The sequence below is a fragment of the Camponotus vicinus genome, unplaced genomic scaffold (genome assembly GCF_025532165.1).
Source record: "Camponotus vicinus isolate PSW18456_S1 unplaced genomic scaffold, iyCamVici1.0 SCAF_2, whole genome shotgun sequence".
NCBI classification, from domain to species: Eukaryota; Metazoa; Arthropoda; class Insecta; order Hymenoptera; family Formicidae; genus Camponotus; species Camponotus vicinus.
The window spans coordinates 7,669,426-7,688,803 of record NW_028141956.1 but is presented as its reverse complement, the minus strand read 5'-3'; the positions used below and the strand labels follow the sequence as shown (position 1 = coordinate 7,688,803).

The 19,378-nt window shown below is 36.9% G+C and overlaps 1 protein-coding gene across 2 annotated transcripts in view; it reads right to left on the bottom strand.

The window, feature by feature from the left end:
• Positions 1-7,933: 7,933 nt before the first annotated feature.
• Zip48c (Zinc/iron regulated transporter-related protein 48C) overlaps positions 7,934-19,378 on the bottom strand; it is a 34,350-nt gene continuing 22,905 nt past the window's right edge. For both annotated transcript variants that reach the window (XM_083091378.1, XM_083091379.1), the window contains exons 5-6: positions 15,936-16,193; positions 7,934-11,574 (exon numbers count right to left, since the gene is read on the bottom strand). In XM_083091378.1, coding sequence (XP_082947504.1) covers positions 11,496-11,574; positions 15,936-16,193 — 337 coding nt within the window. In that variant the 3' untranslated portion in view covers positions 7,934-11,495. The remainder of the gene's footprint in view (positions 11,575-15,935; positions 16,194-19,378) is intronic.

Sequence of the window (19,378 nt, the reverse complement as noted above, 5' to 3'; positions counted from 1 at the left end):
AAGATCAAATTAATTAATACAAAATGGAAGCAATAAAGTTAAAAAAAGCCAGGTATATATATGTGTGTATAAAAGAGAGAGATTCGATTGTACAAAGAATTCTTGTCGAGAAGCGTAGAGTATTATTACGTTCGTACTCGACGATTCTCATAACAGCCTATTAAACGATATCAAGTGTATTAGCGCAAACGAGCAATTTAGTCTTCCTCGCGCGATGGGATCGCGTCGCAGCGAGAAAATTCAGTATGTGCATTAGAAAAAACTACCATATACAGAGTGTCGGAATTCCAAATTTCGAGTGAAAAATTATTCACGAATGTTAAAAAAAATCTTCTTTTGTAAATTCGGAGAAAATATTTGTATTGCAAATTATTGTATTTTCTCTCTTTCTCTCACATATATTTGACATGAAATATTCTGATAATTAAGTCTCGAATTAGGAAGAGTCTCGAGCTTCATTTGCATCGCGGGTCATCCTGTAATTGTGGCGAGTATCTCGAGACCGTTTCGTCGAAATATCGCAGACGTATAAACTCGTCGCGGCGACGCCGTCGCGTGGAAATAGAGAATAGAAGTAGATTTAGAAATAGAGCCGCCAGTCGTCGGCCTAGAATTTGATCGGACGTGGCTTAACCCGCGCCGAACTGTTTCGGACGAGTTGGATCCAAGTCCGTTGCTGTTTCGATGCGATGCACCGAGCGGCTCGCGATGAATAATAAACAGGAGACGCGAGACGGATCTAAGCTTCGACGGTATCGAGAAGCGTTTTCGCGAAAATATCGTAGGGAAGTCTTAAAATAATGGACGGGCTTATACACATGCCGAGTTTCGCCAGGAGCAGAAATGCCACGCCGATGAATAAGTCGTGTCCGAAAATAGTCGCCTCGGAGAGTTCGATATTAAAGACCACGAGGTGTCAATTTTAATCCGGCGACGAAAATATATTCCACTTTTTATTAATTTAATAATTTCAAGACTTCCGGAATGTATAATGCATGTTCTCGATTTTAATGAAACGTGTAATGCAATCTATTAAAAGTTCGAGAATTTTCGCATACATATACTTGCTCGAAATTGCTTTGATAATTTTGAAAACGAAGAACGTGCTTGTACTTTTGAGACAGAAGTCTATTTCTTCTTAGTTGACCCAAATAAGAGGAGAAATTGGTGCTCTGCCTTCCCGAGCCATCATCCAGTCTGACCTCGATGGACTCATTAGGAATCGTTAAGAATTCGAAGATATCTAATTAAACGATGAATAATGCACGATACACCGCGCGATTAAAGGCACCCCTGGTGCTCGTGCGGGCCGAGTTACACTTCCTTGAATGCGGCATCCTGTCGCGCAAGTACTGTCCGACGTGGTCGTTCCGCGTTGTTCGTATCGGAGAGGACAGTACTTACGCTGCCGCGACTTCCTTCCTACGTAGAACGAGCGAGTAAATGCGTGCGCGTACTATCGTCTCGTGGCGTAGAAATCGCGCGCGCGCGCGCGCACATGCACGCACGCACGCACGCTATCTACGCGCGTAGTAGTTTCATTCATAAAGTCACGCGTTTCGCGAGGAAACGCCTGCGCGCGCGCGTTAACGACAGGAACAAACGGCTTCGCCCGCTTTTTCTTACATACGTACCCTCGCGAGACGTTAATACGCGTCTTCGGAACGAACGCTCCGCGCCGACTTCCGGTTGGCTCGGATGCGGAGCGTCGGAGGATGCGCCGCCGGTAGCAATAAAAGCGGAGCGTTAATGCGCCCTCTCTCTCTTTCTCTATCGCGCTCTATAAACCGTGGGATGGATTGCGCGATGCCGCATCCTCTTATTGTCATAGTACCGCAATCGATTCGTGACTTCAAAATTTTATTCCTTCATAATTATTTAACTATAAATGTCTTTTTCAAGCGTAGCTATTTTCTCAATAAAAAAATTAAATACAGCTTTTCATTTTTTGTGCTCCGTTTATAAAGAGTACATAAATATATTCAGAATTTTTTGCGCGATTAATCGCTAAGAAATTTTCTCACTTTTTCGAATGTTAAGTTCTTTACTAAGAATTGAAGAAAGTTTTAAATTGAATTGAAGTAAGTTTTTCACGAGATTCTTGGAAGAGCTTATGATTGAGAAAAAGATTATGAGACACTAAAAAATCTTCAAATCTCAAATTTATTTAAGTTTTTAGTACATTTTAAACACTTTCTTACTATTTTTTATTATCATGTCTAACATGTTTTATTGGACAAATATTTTTTAAAGTATTACTTTTAAAAGCTAACTTAACTCTTGTAATCTTTAAGGAGGAATTACATGGGTCAGCTACGTAAAAAGTTAATAAATCTAATACATTTCGCCAATTCATGAATGATATTGCGTAAAGCAAGTTTTTAAAGTATAATTAAATTAATATTAGTCTAAAATATATATAAAATTAATTATTTGTGTGAGTTAAAATAAAGATTTGCTCTAGAATGTAATTTAATCTCAAAATCGTATTATCGAATTAACTTTCTTATAGTGACTATATTATAAAAATTTTAATTTTACAAGGCAAATCTTTTTATTTGAAGTAAAATAAAAGTTTTGCTAACTTACAAATTAATTTTTAATTTTATGTTTTAAAGAACTAAAAGCGCTTTACGTAATGTCAGTTTCATATAATATCGAAATGTATTAGATTTATTAACTTTTGACATTAATCAGACATTGTGCAGTTCCTCCTTAATGCCTAAAAACGCACTAAAATTTCGTCAAATGTACGCGCAGTCTTGAATTATGCTTCTCAAAGTGCGGTGACCCTACAGGCTTGGGCGGAACTCCTTCGCTTCCGGTGCTGTTCCGCTGCTGCTATTTCTATATATAAACTCACATCGCCGCGCTTGTCGGCATAAAACGCATGCACGTGTATGGAAGCTTCGTGTATGTGCGCGTTGCCGAATACCATCGCAAAACGAGGAAAGAAATTGTTATACGAGAACTTAATTTATAGACTGCGCATTTTTGCTGAATGATTCCGTAGGAATTACTTAATCCTTTTACGCAGAGCGATTTCATTGAAGAAAATAAAGAATACACATGTACTTATTAAGGAAAAGAACATATAGTTAGGTCATTTCGTAAAGTGCTTACGTTAACATTATATTGATAATAAATTAATTTGTATTTTAAAGAATTAAGAAATCTTTTTTTCATTTTTTATTATAGTACTTACATATAATTATTCGACATATATATATATATTTATATATATTGTTAATAAGAAGTACTCTGTCGAAAAGTACAAAATGCGATATTTATAGAAGTTGCGAAGGAATGCAGTAAAACCGCCAAAGTTGACTTGGCTATGCTATAAGATCTATGACAAGCCAAGAACAATAACGGGACTGATTCCCAGCGAATCTGCAAATAATTTTAGTCATGCAGATTTTTATTTTATTTTATTTTTAGTATAATATGATGCTAATAAAATGATATTAGTTTGTATATAGAAATAAAATCTCGGTCAGGCTCGTGGAAATCATCTGCGAGATATTTTTAATTTAGAAAAAGGACATGTCTTTAAATTTTTTTATAATTAATTGATATTCTCGTAATCTGTGCTAAAATTATTTATTTCATTTTGTGATGTGTGATTTTTTTCTAGATATTTTTAAAAAATATTAATTTAAACAAAAAGGCAAGTATTTTTTTATATATTTTTAAATATATAGTATAATATATAGTATAATTGCAGAGAAAATTCACGACAAATGTACTTTTAAATAATAATATAAATAATATAATTAATAAAAATATAAATTATTAATAATTATAAATTATTAATAATAATAAAATAATTACTCACATATATAAAATACATGTATAACATAATTACTCTCACAGATTAAATAAATGAGATTGATAATTATAAAATTATAGTATTAAATAATCTAATAATAATCTAATATGATAAAAATTTTAAGAGCTTTTGTTGATGGAAGATATTTATTGATATCGATAAATAACTATTGACTGCATGCATTTAAAAATTTATTATATAAAAGTACATTAATTTTGTTTATGTGTAGCTGTTAGTTATGTTTTTATAATAGACATAGAAAGCGATATCATGCGTTCTTAACTATTAATACAATGCACTTTTAAAATAGAGAGAACAGTACGGTTATAGGTCGATCTTTCATAATATTTTGAAAGCAAAAATTAATGAAAAAAAGTCTGCAGGACTTTATAATTCGTAGCACAATAAACAGAAACATGTATCGCAACAAACTTACAGGAAGAAAGAAGTATAGTACATTTCAATATAAACGTATAATTGACATACAATTATAACCATATTAAAATTTAATATAAACAGTGTGAGAAAGACTAAACATTTAAAACTATTAGTTATTTAAAAAATATTTAAAGTGTATAAAATATTTGAAGTGTATAAAAAAATCTTTCTATCTTTTAAATGTACATTTTATTTGCAGATTTAATATTTAATAAACAAAATAATTTGTTTGCAGAAGTTGCTTTACATTATCATTATAATTGTATCAATCTATTATTTTGATTTTATATAATCTAGAAAAGGTAATAATAACAGGTAATAATAATATAATCTAGAAAATATATAATCTAGAATAGTAATAATAATATAATCTAGAAGAATATATAATCTAGAAAAGGTAATAATAACAGGTAATAATAATTTTAGTTTTAATGAAACGAGTTATGTACTGAAACAATGTTGCATACTTACATTGTGCTGTCTGATTTTTTCGAAGCCTCGCGAAAAAAATATTTATCCCGTGTTATTGTTGATTTTATTATTCTTAGTGCATTACATTCACAACGATTTATCGTCGAATATCATTGTATCTATCTTGATGGCTTCTTACAATTTCCGATACTGGTTGTGAAAATCGTGATTGTTTTTGTATGAGAAATTTGTTGGTAAGTAGGAATGACGGAAACGATTATTGAAATCAAAAGATCGAGCTACACATTGTCGTGATAAATTAATCGCGTGTTTTAAAAGCTCTTAATTATTCCAAAATTCAACTCAAATCTCCGATAATTTTTATTTCCAAATGAAAACAAGTTCGTGATTCTTCTTATATCGATTATTCTAAGCAAAATAAAGATGATAACGATACTTAATAAAGCATGGCAATTTTCTCTTTAAACTCTTTGATAAATTTTGCAAATTTTCGACAAATTAATTCTCATTTATTGCAATATATTTACGATTTTAGAATCAAATTTATATATAAATATAAAAGATATTTTATTGAAAAAATATATTTATAAATGTCTAAATTTAAAAAAATTTTTTTATGAATGAAGAATGTGATGTCTATTTAAAATGGTGTAAACACGTGTCTTTTGAGGATAAAAAATGCCATAGTGAGCATCGTAATAGAGATTAGAATAAAATGTAACGAGAGATTGCGTAATAATCAAGTTTACGTTGAATGAACGAAAAATGAACAAAGTCAGACGAAACATGAATGAGATGGTAAAGGACAATGTCCTGGGGTAGATGCCTAATGCTTGCGAGAACCGAGTTTCGTTTTAGAACGCACCCTTGCGTATCGACGCGCAGCGAACCACGATTCTGCTAGTTATTTCCTAAATCGATGTATGAGCCGTATAAGCCAGAGAATTTCTCGTACTACTTGAAGTAAATTGTCAGGGAGATATCGAATTAACTCTCCGCGTGGTTCAACGCGACATTTATCACGGCGAAAATGGGCCACATTGAACACTAAATAACAGCGTGTTGGACAGACATTTCACCCAAATATCGTAGTGGAATAGAAATACCGTAATAAAAACACGAGAAGTCAATCGCGTTGATAAAATCGATAGGTAATGTAAGATTCGCGCCGTGTGTAACACAGGTGTAACAACAATAATAATAACAACATAACACTATCATCACCAAGCGTCATGACGGCGACGGAGAGGAGATAGAGATAGATGGACAGAAAGAAAGACAGAAAGAAAAAGAGAGATTCGTCATCGAACCGCGTTGCACGTGCGCCGTGCACCGGATATATCGGCTGCGGCGCGCAGGGCAAAGTGTATTGTGAGACTGCTGGCGGGTGCAGCGCCGGTGTCCCGGCTTTCCTATGCAACGCACTGCACCCTGCCTCCCACCCTTCTACCATTGCCGTTTTTCGCTCCCCTTCTCTTGCCCTCTCTGCTTCATCCTGTTTCTAGATCGTACGTGTATCGTCGACGTACCAACCATGTGACCACCCTCTTTAGCTAGGCCGATTAGGTTGCACCACCGACGATCATCCTGCCTCCGTCCTTCTTCTCTCTCTTTTTTACTGTTTTTTATTTACATTTTTTATCACGTTATTTTTCCCCTTCTTTCAAAATTAATTTTAATCTTTTCCATTTTAATCGATGCTGTATCTTTTAATCATATAACTATAATTATATTCCTTTGCATATTACTTCAAGGCTAATTTTTCTAAATAGAGAATAGAGAGAGAGAGAGAGATTTTACTTCTCTTTCTCGCGCACATCCCTCGCATTCCAAGCGCTCGCCGCGCGCGGACGCATCCGCGTCCGTACTTTGCTCGCTGGAATTTTTCGTCCCCCTTCCTCTCCACGTGGAGAGGAACCTCTACGACGACCGGCCGCTTCCATCTTTATTCACTCCCTCTGTGAGCGAGCGCGACGGCAGATGCACGCCGCTTCTCCGCTGTTGCACGCGCGAATGTACTTCTCTATATATCCCTCTCGTGAAAACGGACGTCGTCGTTCCATCGGAATGCTCCTCTCTCTCTCTCTATTCCTCTCGCTCTCACCACTTATGCCGGACTCTACCGACCACTGCGTCATTTCTGCTCGCCCCTGCTCGTTTCCTCTCTCGGTCTTCCCCGCTTCTTTCTCTTTCTCTTTCGTTCTCAGCCTTGCACTGAACAGTGGCGGATTCACACATCACGCTGCTCTAACATAAGTACGTTAATTCGTTGCCACCCCTCTCGTTGAGATTCCCCATACTTTAGATTCATTCCTGTTGGCTTTTTTACCTTTATATTTGACGTGAGAGAAAAAGACAAAGTGGAGAAAAAATATATATATCCAAAAAAATATCCACGAGTCTAACAATTACTGATCTCGCGAGTTCTTTGTTTTTAAATCGCTCTGCAAAAATTTATCATTAAATGTTCAATGTCAATTAAAACAATTGCGCAGTCTTATCAAGTCTCCCACATATGTATATATGTCATCACAATATTCGGAGTTATCAAAAACGTACTATTCTCGCATCTCGATTAGCTCCTCGGAGCTAATCTGCCTTTTCCTGCCAATCTATTCCTAAATCCGACACTATTCTCGAGCCGGCATACCTCTCGCGGTCAGTGCGCCCTACCACTCGTACTACCTACCTACCTACCTACCGCGCGCTCGCACTCGTTGCACCGGGAAATCGAGCTGGCGATGCAGCCGTCCTTGTCGCACGCTGCTCGGCTCCATTCATGTCCCGATTCTCCTCGGGTTATGCAACTCCGATGAGGGACACGGAGCGAGAGATGCGCTGCGCCGAGCCGGGCCGAGCTAAGCCGAGTCGCGCCGACAACTTACCGCGTCTGAGAGTCAAGGAGAAAACTCGGGTAACTTACCGTCGATGTATCCGCTCGTACGACAAGTGTTCTTTCTTCAGTGTAATACCATCTATTATATTCGAATCACAGTTCCTCTCTTTTTACAAAGACGCTACTCCAAAATCTCTATCTCTCTAGAAACATAAAGCACATATGCTAGCATTAATATGATTAAATAAAAGAATAGAATAACGATGTAGAAAAATTCTATTCTACTGTCTCAGATAAAGCATTTTTAATATTACAATTAATTTATAGGCTACTCTTGAAGAAAAGGAAATGGTCTGTAGTGTGTGGGTGGGTGTCTTATATATGTTACATAGACATATTTTAATGCACTATTTTTATTATACATCTTTATAACTTAAATTTTTATATTATATCATCGCAATATCAAACTTGCGATGAATATATCTTGATGTTAAGATTTCGAGACGATTGATCAATTTAATCTGTACGAGATAACAATGGACAATAATTATATCGCCTCATCAATTTTTCGAATACTTAAAATTCCTATTTAAACGAATAATTAGTTACTAATTAAGTTACGAAGGCACGTAATTTAATCGAAAAAGATATTCATAACCATAATTTTCAGCTATAAAAATAAAAAGAAGATTAATCGCTCGATCCCGTATAGTTTTTATAATTAAGGTCTTTTAATTAATATGTTATCATTTTCACTGATATATATAGATCCCTTGAGCAATTAAATACTAATCGCCAAATAATAAAGTAGTCATAAATTTTAGTAATTTACATAATCGTGTCTGCAAAAATTTCACAATTGACTGTAGGTAACTATATCTAAAGTACAATATGATATAATCACATGATCCACGTAATTACATGATTTTTTACGAAAGATATATTTCGCTAAAGCACCGCTCGCGCATATATCGCATAATCGTCAACGCAATGTTATGCCATCAACATTGACTGTCGCTTCTACCATCGAAGCTTTGGCTGATACTTATTCGCACTGGTTTAATATAAACCAAGTGTCGGTGGTATACTCTTTTAATAGTATGATTGTACTATTTGTCCGGATCGAGGATCATCGAGAAGATTCATCAGTGATTATTCACAACGATAATAAGAAAAATTCTGTAGAAAAACGCCTAATTGACTTTGAAACTGACAATTTTGATCTTATAAAACGTCAATATCATCAATAAGTATCAATATCGTAAAAATAATGCTGAGATTAATTTCAATATATAAGACAATAATCCTGATCAAATCATTACGTCATTAATTCAATCCTCATCAAGTTATTAATTAAAATTATAATGTGAGATGCTTCTCGATATCCATGAAACCAGATGATTTTTCTAACGAAACTAAAGTACGTGAAATATAATTCTAAACACAATGTGTAAAGAAACAAGATATAACATAATAGCGAACAGTGTGAAAAAAATGCCAATCAAAAATTGATCCTAATCCAAATGCGTAATTAAGAGAAACGAAATTATTCTATCGGAGCATTGATATATATTGGCAGGCAAGTATATTGCTTTTCATGTGGTTTGGGATCAATTCCTAATTGCGTGAAAAACTCTCGCTATTAATTTGACCGCTATTACTTTACGTATCCACGACGAAAATTTACCTTATCCTTTCACGTCATGGCTTTTTTTATACATACGTAAGTGTCGGCACACTCGTATATTTCTAATACTTTTGTAATCTACCTCGATAGTATATCAAAATATAGTCTTTACATTTTATGTAAATGTACAGCGTCCAGAATCAAACACTGATTGATCTACATCTTTTAATTATTACGAGAATATGCATGTCGTGAAATATCGATCTCAAGTGCCGACTTGAGGCGAATGTCATATTGAGAATAAATATTATATGCATTATACATATAAAGAGAATATAGAGAACTTCTATAAAATTTTGGAACAAAAAAACCAACGTCCTGCATGTATATATATCAAGATAAAAGAATACAAATTTTATACCTCTTATATAATTATAACATTTCTTCCTTTTATTTTAAAATCGTGAAATAGTAACCACATATATATTCCATGTTATTACTGTGGGATACATTGTATCAATAGTTAAATGTTATATCGTTAATAAACTTGAAATATAAAAAAGAAAAAACTTCTTTTAGAAGTTAAAAAAAATACTTTTTTAAGAGAGGAGAGAATATATTGGATTTCGTAAGGTGGTCTATTTTCATATCACACAATAGGTATGATAGTATCGTTATGTGTTGCAGAAGATAAACGCTATATCATTGTAAGAATGAAGTTGCACTATACGTTCTGTGATTAGAAAGGACACATTGTAACGCAATAAATATGCGTACCATTTATACCTTCCAGATATGAGAAATGTAACTAATGATTATGTGCACGTGCATGACAGATATTGCGAAATTCATGCTTTTTATTTCAAAGAGATTTTCATTTCAGAAAAAAAGACATATTTACATAATACAACAATAAGTCTTTCATTAAGGAATGATCTAAGAACAAATTAATTCGTTGATTAGAAAAATTGCAATAAAAATCTCATATATTAACAAGAGTAATAATACAAGTTGGAGAGGTAACATGCTTACATTATTACAATGAATAACATTGATGGATATAATAATCTTTAAAAATATTACATAACAAAATATTGCAGTTCTTTTTAATAATATGATATATGGAAAAACTCTCTCTCTCCCTCCTCCTCCTCCTCTTCTCTCTCTCTCTCTCTCTCAAAGTGTAATTATATAAGACATATCTCAAAAAACAATATAAAAATAATAGATTGTATTATATAAGAAATCAATAAATAATCTACATTAATGCATTAATTAATTCTCATTCAATTGTATCATAATATCATGATATTTATATGTACAAATCTGTTTAAATATCTGATAAAAAATTTATATTTATTCATATTTTTGCGATCATATTTTCCTGATATTATATTCTCGATAACAAAAGAAATAATATAGTAAAATTAATTTTTTCAACAGTTCTCAACGCTGTACATTGTTAATTGCTTTACCTACTTGATACTAGACAATTTGCTATTGCAATTCGATCTTGCAACTGTCTCGGTAATCCTGAAAGACATTGAGTTCGATGTTCGATTTCAAATTTAATCCATTAGATTGTTATGTTTCTTCGATTCTACTTGATTTTTAAAATCGCTGAAGACTAGATAGACGGGGAAGACGTTTTTAAAGTGAAATGTAGAGAGAAAAGCAGAAAATATTCCAGATTAAGAAATTGTACCTACTTTGAATGGTTAAGCAACTTAATTTTTGTCATCACATTAATCGAACATCGAATCAAAACAAACGAATCAAGATTAAAAGGCAATGTCTAATATCTTCGATTTAATCAATATTTTTTAAATTGGAACTAGTATATAATAATAATATTTTCGGTAAATTCGGTAAATTTATAAATATATATGTCATAATAAAGTGATCTGGTCTTTTTCACACATGTATTTGTGTGGTAATGATAATGGAGTAATTATTACGATAAAGATGTTTAGCAACATTAAATAATTTCTTACATTAAAATCTGTCTCGCTGTGAGTACGTCAGGAATCATGGAAAATTCATCTTGAGTCTGATTGGAAATTTCTATTTCATTACTATTCGATTCTCTCCTGAGTCTTTAAGGATGAAAGAGAATGTTTCGATGAATTAAAAAAAGATGAGTCAGGATAGGAAATATTCGCTCTAGCACTTAACTTTCGACTCTCTCGATAAAACGAACAATGTCCAATGAACATCGCGAATCTCAAGGAGACATGCCTCCGCGATTGTAAATACTCGTTACCGCTGCCACATAATTTTTACACGTTTACAAAAGCGTGGATACACTATGACTACTTTGTGGACGACCTTTAACCTAGGCCAACGTCTAGAGACATCATCACCAGGAAACCGACGATAGCTGCCCAGCTGGCGAATTTGCCGTTTCCACTGTAAACAAAAAATATATGCGACGTTTTCGATCGCAGATTAAGATTGCAGAGAATCGCAGGTTTGCGAAATTGTCCGAATAGAGATTCTTACGATAGTGATTACAGTTGAATATGAAATTTATTTTCTATCCTCTACGATTTTACTCGAACGTGTAATTTCGTATTAAAAAAATATTTTTATTATATATTAACGATAACAGAATGGCCACCCAAGCGTTAGATTCTCTGTAACTTTCTATGCAGTTTTGTTGCGTTTTAAGAAATTAAAAATTGCGTGAGTCCCCGTGAGAATTATTCGAAGATACAAGTAGTCCTTTGGACTTTCTTTGGCTGTCTTCTGTACTTTCATTCGATCTGTCTTGCGCAACATCGCGGTTTGGTAGACGAGATTCATGCTTGGCAAGAAGCGGGAGGGGAATTTTAATTAGCGCAACCGGCGGCGCGCAGATCGAACGTAAAAATCGAAGGACGCGATGAACGGAGGGAGGACGAGGGACGAGGGTACGGGGAATTAAAAAGGCGGCACTGGCGCCGTCGCCCACCACTATCCTCATCGTCTCGCTGCCTACGGCCCCCGTGGCAACGACCTGGGAGAAAGAGAGGCCCAGGATGGCGAGAAATAAAAGGGTTTTCGCGGCAAGTAAGTAGGGATTAAGCACATACAAAGCACACACTCGTGCCGTGCGTATATACCCCGGTATTGCACGCGTCACGGCTTGTTGATTTCGTAAATTATATACGGCCATCAATTTTAACGGCCGGCGAAACGCGTCGTTGTATTTCGGTGGGCGTTCTACCACATCAATCATATCCGCGCGGTAAGTACCTCCTTTCGGTGTGCCTCAGAAAATTTGTATTTTTATTGGTTCATTATCGTGTCTCACACATCGCAATAGTCCGGATAACAATGTCGCTTCCCGATGTCGTCGATGTTGCCCGTTGTCATCGTCGTCGTTTGCTATGAAACTCGGCTCTCGCACAAGGTCGCGTTTCGTATCCGTGAAATAAAAATTGATTTTTGATTTAATTTACCGTATATTAAGTAATTCAGATTGAAATGTTGTAATTTCTTGCGAATAAAAATAATAAAATTCTAACGTACTCTATATATTTCTATTGGTTTCCCCAAATCTCTCGACATTTTAAAACAATTACAACTTAAATGTTATTAAATGTTATTCTGAATACTTTTTATCGAACATTCTATATATTAAGTAGTATTATCGAATATTCTACATATTAAGCCATTTTTCATTAATTTGGTACTCTTAATTATTACAGTCGAAACTGCAAAGTGTGCTGCGAAAGGAAATGTGTCAGCTAATTATTCGATTATCTCCGAATAAATGAAAGTTTTGATAAGACAATAAATTTAAATATCCCTATCGTGGAGATCGGCCACGTCGAACACGAAGCACAAGTATCGGTGAAGCAGGCGTTCCTTTTCGCCGAGCAGAGGAAAATGCAAATTGCGCGAGGGGCGACCGTTCTTCGAAACGCGCCGACTCGAACCGCCGTTGATTTTTGCCGGTATTTCTTATTCCGCGAAAGTACCCAAGTCTCGAGAAAATTCGAAAATTTATCTATCGTTTTTTCGATCATTCTCTTTTAATTCGTTGACATTTCGTTGCGTGCAAGATCCAATTTTCGTTAAGTAAAATTGTGAATATTTTTACAATACAACAATCTTTTCTCGTCTCGTAATCTTGGTTACGATGTGGACATGAAGAAAGTTTCTTTCTGATAGTATAAGTGACATGTAGATTGTTTAGCCCATAATTTTTAACACTTTAAATAAAGCGAGTAGGCAAAGTGTATTTGACAAGTGCTATTCTGTAGCTCGATAGCAATACAAATATTACAAATTGTAAGTTGGACACTTATGGCATTTTAGAAATATTCATCGTCGTTCCTTAAGGAATGAAAACTTGTTAATAATGCACATATTTGTACGCGCGTTCACGTATAAATAGGAAATTTTTATTTCTAAGAGGACCGACCATAAATATACTCTTCGAATGTGATCGTCATTAGAATTTCGAAGATGATATTGATGTGTTGACTGCGTTAGCATTAAACGAAAAGCAAAGTTGGATTGCGTGCAATCTATGCAAATGCAATTCGAGATTAAGCGAGAACTTTCTTTCGCAGAGAAAGATTGCACGCGGTCGCGAATAATTCTTCTTTCGCGGAGGTCGAGCAACGGTTTCCGCGAGAGAGAAGAGGAAGGAACGGAAAGAGCGAGCGATCCGTTTTCACTTTTGCGTTTTCCGGCCACCCGGAGGGTTCCCGAGGGAGCGAGCCGAGAACGACTATCTCAGAGGATTCGCGCGCGACGAGAGAGAGGAAAAGTAAAGGAGAAAAAGAGAGAGAGAGAGAGAGAGAGCGCGCGCGTCTGGGTATCCGGGCGGTTAGATCGCACGCGAAATACAAAAGGAGCCAATTATAATGACAATGCGCCTTCTTTAGCTAGGCCGCCGCCGGGCCTGGGAAAGAAATTCGCCACGTCCGTTTCGCTGACGGAGCGCTAACTACGGCACTGCCGTCACGCGCCATTGTACCGTAATCGTTCTCGAATACCGACGTCGTAGATACGTATGCGCTTGTGTGCGCGCACGTGTATATCCGTGAATGAATATATATGCATACATGTACATATATAAATATATATATATGTTACATGTGCGTGTCGTACTTGACACAAGTAGAAATTCATAGGACATACACAACACGAATCTTTTCTTCTCATTATTTATGCGTTATGTTGCTCCGCGCGGTCATCGAAACGATTCTGCCGAGTTCGGATAGCTCTCGATGATACAAAGTACGAATTTCTGAATTTTAATTGCGAGTTATTTTGCAAGTAAAAGTGAATAAAGCATTGTAATTATGTCATTACCGTAGCGCTAATGATTATTGTATGAAAACCATATTATGTTAAATTAAATAAATAGAAAAGAGAGAGAGAAAATTAATTTTTAATTTTTAATTTGTTAAATTTCATGCAAGTTTAGGATAGAGATGATTAAAGGAAATATATAAAACATGTGTAGATAAGTACAAATTTAAAACTATCATTTATCGCCGAGTCGCAATCTTTAAATCGATCATTCATAGATTGTACTTTTTTTCTTAATATATAACAAGTATACAGCAATCAACGTCGTTTTTTTCAGTGCAGATAATATTATTGACAAAGAATGATAATTTACGAAGACACCGAGCGATAACGAGAGAGAAAATCAGATTACTCGTAAGGCGAGAAGTCGGCAGATCGATTGGGTTGGAGAATCGCGTATGGTTGAGAGATCGCCATCGAGCGACCATTCGCATCTCCATTGGCGGGAGAATAAATCCCGAAATAAAGGGTCATTGTGTCGGTGGGAAAAGCGCCTTCCGCCCTTCTGACTCCGAGCCTAGGCTCGGATTTTAATTCGTTCTGAATGGGCCGAGGGTGAAACGTGAGACGGAAACGGGTGCAAGTGCACCATGGACTGGTGCCTCCGGTACAAACGGTATTTAAAAAAAAGGAGAGGGGAGAGAGAGAGAGAGAAAGATAAAGAGAGGAAAGAAGGAAGAAAAGAAAGGATGAGAAGCCGGAACCAGTTAAGGGAACAAGTTGCGTCCAAGACCGTTTGCGCGAGCCAGCTTCACCCTTTTGTATTCAACGCCACCTTCCATGTTTTTTTCAATAACGCGTATTTTTCCGAATAAATCGCACAATTATTAGCTATCGTTTGAAAATATAATTGCAATCGATCTCAAAAACGTTAGATACAGATTTATTAATTGTGTGATTCTGCTTATACAGGGTGTTCGGAAATTCAACCGACAAATCTTCAGAGATTGTCGGGGGCACCATAAGAATCATTTTTTGTAAATGAACCTGGGGTCGGAAACGTGTAATTACATCGCTACGGCATACGGAGTGTTCGAAAGAGTCCGGACCTCGAAATATCAAAAAATAGAAGTTTTACAAAAAATTGTTTCAAACAAAAGTTGTAGGGTGTAAAAAGGTCTATTTACTGGCGCCATGTATTTGACCTTGGATGGCGTCGCCAAGGTCACGACAAGGCCACCTTGAAAATTTGTCGGTTGAATTTCCGAACACCCTGTATATCCTTGATCTTACACTTACTACGTAAATTAAAATATGATAAAGTGTGTCATTCACTAAACGAGAAATCACGTTGCTTTTATTTACATTCTCGAGAGACTTGTATCGAGCATTACATTTTAATTTTAAGACCGAGTTAAATAAGTTAGTTGTAATTTTGAATATTGTAGGAAAGAGAGCGCGCAATAAAAATCATTTAGCAATTTCAAGTTTTCCTAAACAGGTAGTTATACGGTACATACCTTTGATGCGCTTCCGGGATGATGTCGTCGATCACGACATAGATCATCGCACCGGCAGCGAAGGAAAGTGCATAAGGTAGTGCAGGTGCGGCGAACGTCACTCCGGCTGCGCCAAGCACACCGGCGATAGGCTCCACCATCCCCGAAAGCTGACCATACCAGAAGCTCTTCAACGTACTAATGCCGGCAGCTTGGAGGGGCAGAGACACCGCCAATCCTTCCGGAAAATTCTGTATTCCGATCCCGATCGCGAGATTTCTGTAACAAATTTCGAATGTCATTTCTTAATCGCAAATATTAACAAAGTACTCCTGTAAAATCCTCCACATCAAGAAAGGAGGAATCGATTTTTTTAATAATGTTAGCGAAAATAAATATATTTTATATTCTTCATCTATAACTGAACGATTTTTTTTTTAATTCTAATGACATTTCCGCGTCAACCGCAGCGAGATTCACCGATCTTACTTCGAGTGTAAGAAATATCCACTCGCAAATTCCGCAAGATGGAAGCGCAAGGCCGCAACTGGCGGATTGCAACGGCGGTATGCAAAAATAGCAGCCGTGGAATGGGAAAAAGAGAGAAAGAGAGACAGAGAGAAAGAAGCGCTTAGCGCGATCGCACGATAAGAACGAAACCAAAGGAGACAAGGTGGCTCCGCACGAGAATCAACTTGCGCACACACACATACACACACACACACACACACACACATTTCACCGGCACAGCGGTGAGTTCTTGAAACTGGTCGACGACTTCCCCGGATTTTTCCATCTTCGCGAGCAGAGCGCGAGAGCCGCGAGGCTTCCTAGATCCAGCCGGTGTGTACCGCTCGCTCTTTCATGCTTACCAGAGAGCGGCAAAGCTTACTCGACTAGGATCGCCGCTCATAAATAAGATGTCAATGAACGACAAAGGCTCGAGTTTCGCTTCCAGTTACGCGGCCTGTAACGTCTGGCAACGACATTAAATTATCGGAGAAATAGCCGCGAATAAATCGATGTAATGTAATGTGCTCGTATCAACATTAACAATTAATTATTGTCATATTAATTGCATGTACGTGGGAATGGGTGTGTCTATCCACTAAAGATTTACATATAAATGACATAAATTAACATGACACTATACATTTGACTGTTAATTAATTCTCCAGTATAATTAAGATATGATTTTAATTTCAAATTTAATAGGATAAAGAAAAATCTGTTTTTACACGAGTAAAAGGACACATTAGTGAAAAAAAAACACTCTGCACTATTCGCCAAAATAATCAAACGACGTGTCGGTGACACGATCGATATGGAAAGGGACACAGCGTTGGCTTCGTTGTAAGCTCGCGGGACCTCTTTCCTCGACCTCGGTTCATCTCTGTCTCTCTTTTCCGCGACCTCGCGGACCGCCAAGCGTGATCTATGGTCCAAGTAATAGCATGGTAGAATCACGTCGAAGTACGAGGGAGAAAGGCAGGCAGAGCGAGAGCGAGCGAGAAGGAGGGAAGGAGAGGAGGAACAGCGGAAGAGAGAGACGTAACAGGTGAATGAACGACAAGATCGCGTACACAGTCTAACACTCATGCCGGCACACAAGCCAGCGGGATATCTCGCATATTGCACGTCGTCGTCGCGGAATTCTCCTCATCTTCGGAATATCATCGCGCCGAGCGCTCTCGACCCCGCCGCCGCTTCGATCCAATCCCCGGCGACGACGAATCCTTCCATTCACTACTCCGAACGGGTCGAGAAACGCAGGTGAACTTTTCGAGTTCGAAACTTGGCGAATGAATTAATCGCTGATAGATCGAACTCCGCGAGATGTGTCAGAAATCAGCTGTTTGTCAAATTATGTATGAGAATATTGTCAGTAGACAGTAGGTTGCAGTTGTCTTTTCAACAATAGTTTTTAAAATAATTAGAATCCCAATGATTCTTTTACACTTCTTTCTACAGCAGTATATTGGAAAATTATTAAGATACATGGAACAGTTTCTTCAGCGACTGTCGGCGAGAGGTTCTTGCTTCTCGAGTGATGGTTAGATTTTCTTCGAAGGTAATTACAAAATCAATTATAATCCAGAATCTCTATCGCGATGAATACATCAGTACTGCTTCTCTCTTTCCCTCTTATCGGTATAGCTTCAATGAGAGATTCTCAGAATCGGTGTAATAGTATTCCTATAAAACCAGAACCTGAGGCCTCGCAAGAATCCCATGGCCGGAGTTGAATTGAAGAACGGGAAACGGGCAAGAGACCCGTTGAGTTAGGGAGACGATCCAATTTCTAAGACCCATAAGAAGCGAGAAAACGGTACCGAGCTTCATGGACTCTTCGCTAACTATCCGAATGAATGGCTCGACCGGATCGGACGGATTCGCGCGCGCGCGCGCGCGAAACGAAGAAAAACCCTTCGGTTCTGGTACGTGGAACGCGGTAACGAAGATCTTCCGCGATCTAGCTCCCATAATTCGATATTCATGAGCATCAGACGAGGCGCACGCTATAGAAAGAGTTAAGCCGTTCGTAGGGCTTAAGACTCATCGTTAGCAATCATAGATTGCGACTTGACGAATAGTATAAGTCCCTTTTCTTCGTGCTGAGAAATATAAATTAATCCCACAAATAAAATTAAATTAATAATTGCAAGCATAAAATTATTATTTTACATAATTACAATTATTTTAAATATAATAATTAGTGTTTTACATAGGGTTATTTTTATTTTTAAGCTAATATATGTTTTTCTTTGATAAATGAGATATAATTTCAGATCTTTTATTTTTCAGTTTTCTCTCTCTCTCTCTCTCTCTCTCTCTCTAAAAATTAAAAAAAAAAAACATTTTTTACGGGTGTTAAATCTTATTGATACAAATTTATTGAAAGTGCATTTTCGAATATAGTGATACTTGTGTAAAATAAAAAAAAGATTAAGATATTTCATGAATTTAGCGAACATCGATACATATTATCTCGAAAGCAGGATTATCTTGTCAAGGAAATAAAATTCTTGACAAAAATACTTCCAATACGGTCGTGCAAAAATACCTAATCACCGTATGAATGTCAAGCGAATAATGCCCGAGGTAGAAAAAACTTAAGATGGAGCGATCCAGATGCAGTACAGTAGGTTCTTTCGGCGAATCGTCTATCCGCAAACGATCGAGCTTTACAAGAAACAATAGATCAATGCGAATGGCAGAAGAGGAACACGACACAGCGAGGTCGGTGGACGACGATGAAAGAGCGGTAGAGGCAGCACAGGTGAATGAATGACGTGATCCGTGCTCTGGCGCAGAGGGCGATCATCCAGTATAAGGCGATTCTTTCCTCCGTGGGCGTATGGGAGCGGATCCTCTCGCAGGCCCGCAGGGTCCCCGGCGAGTGGTATGTCATGCCGCGACATGTCGCGCGTTATTTCATGCGACGACGGCATCATCGTCGCCGC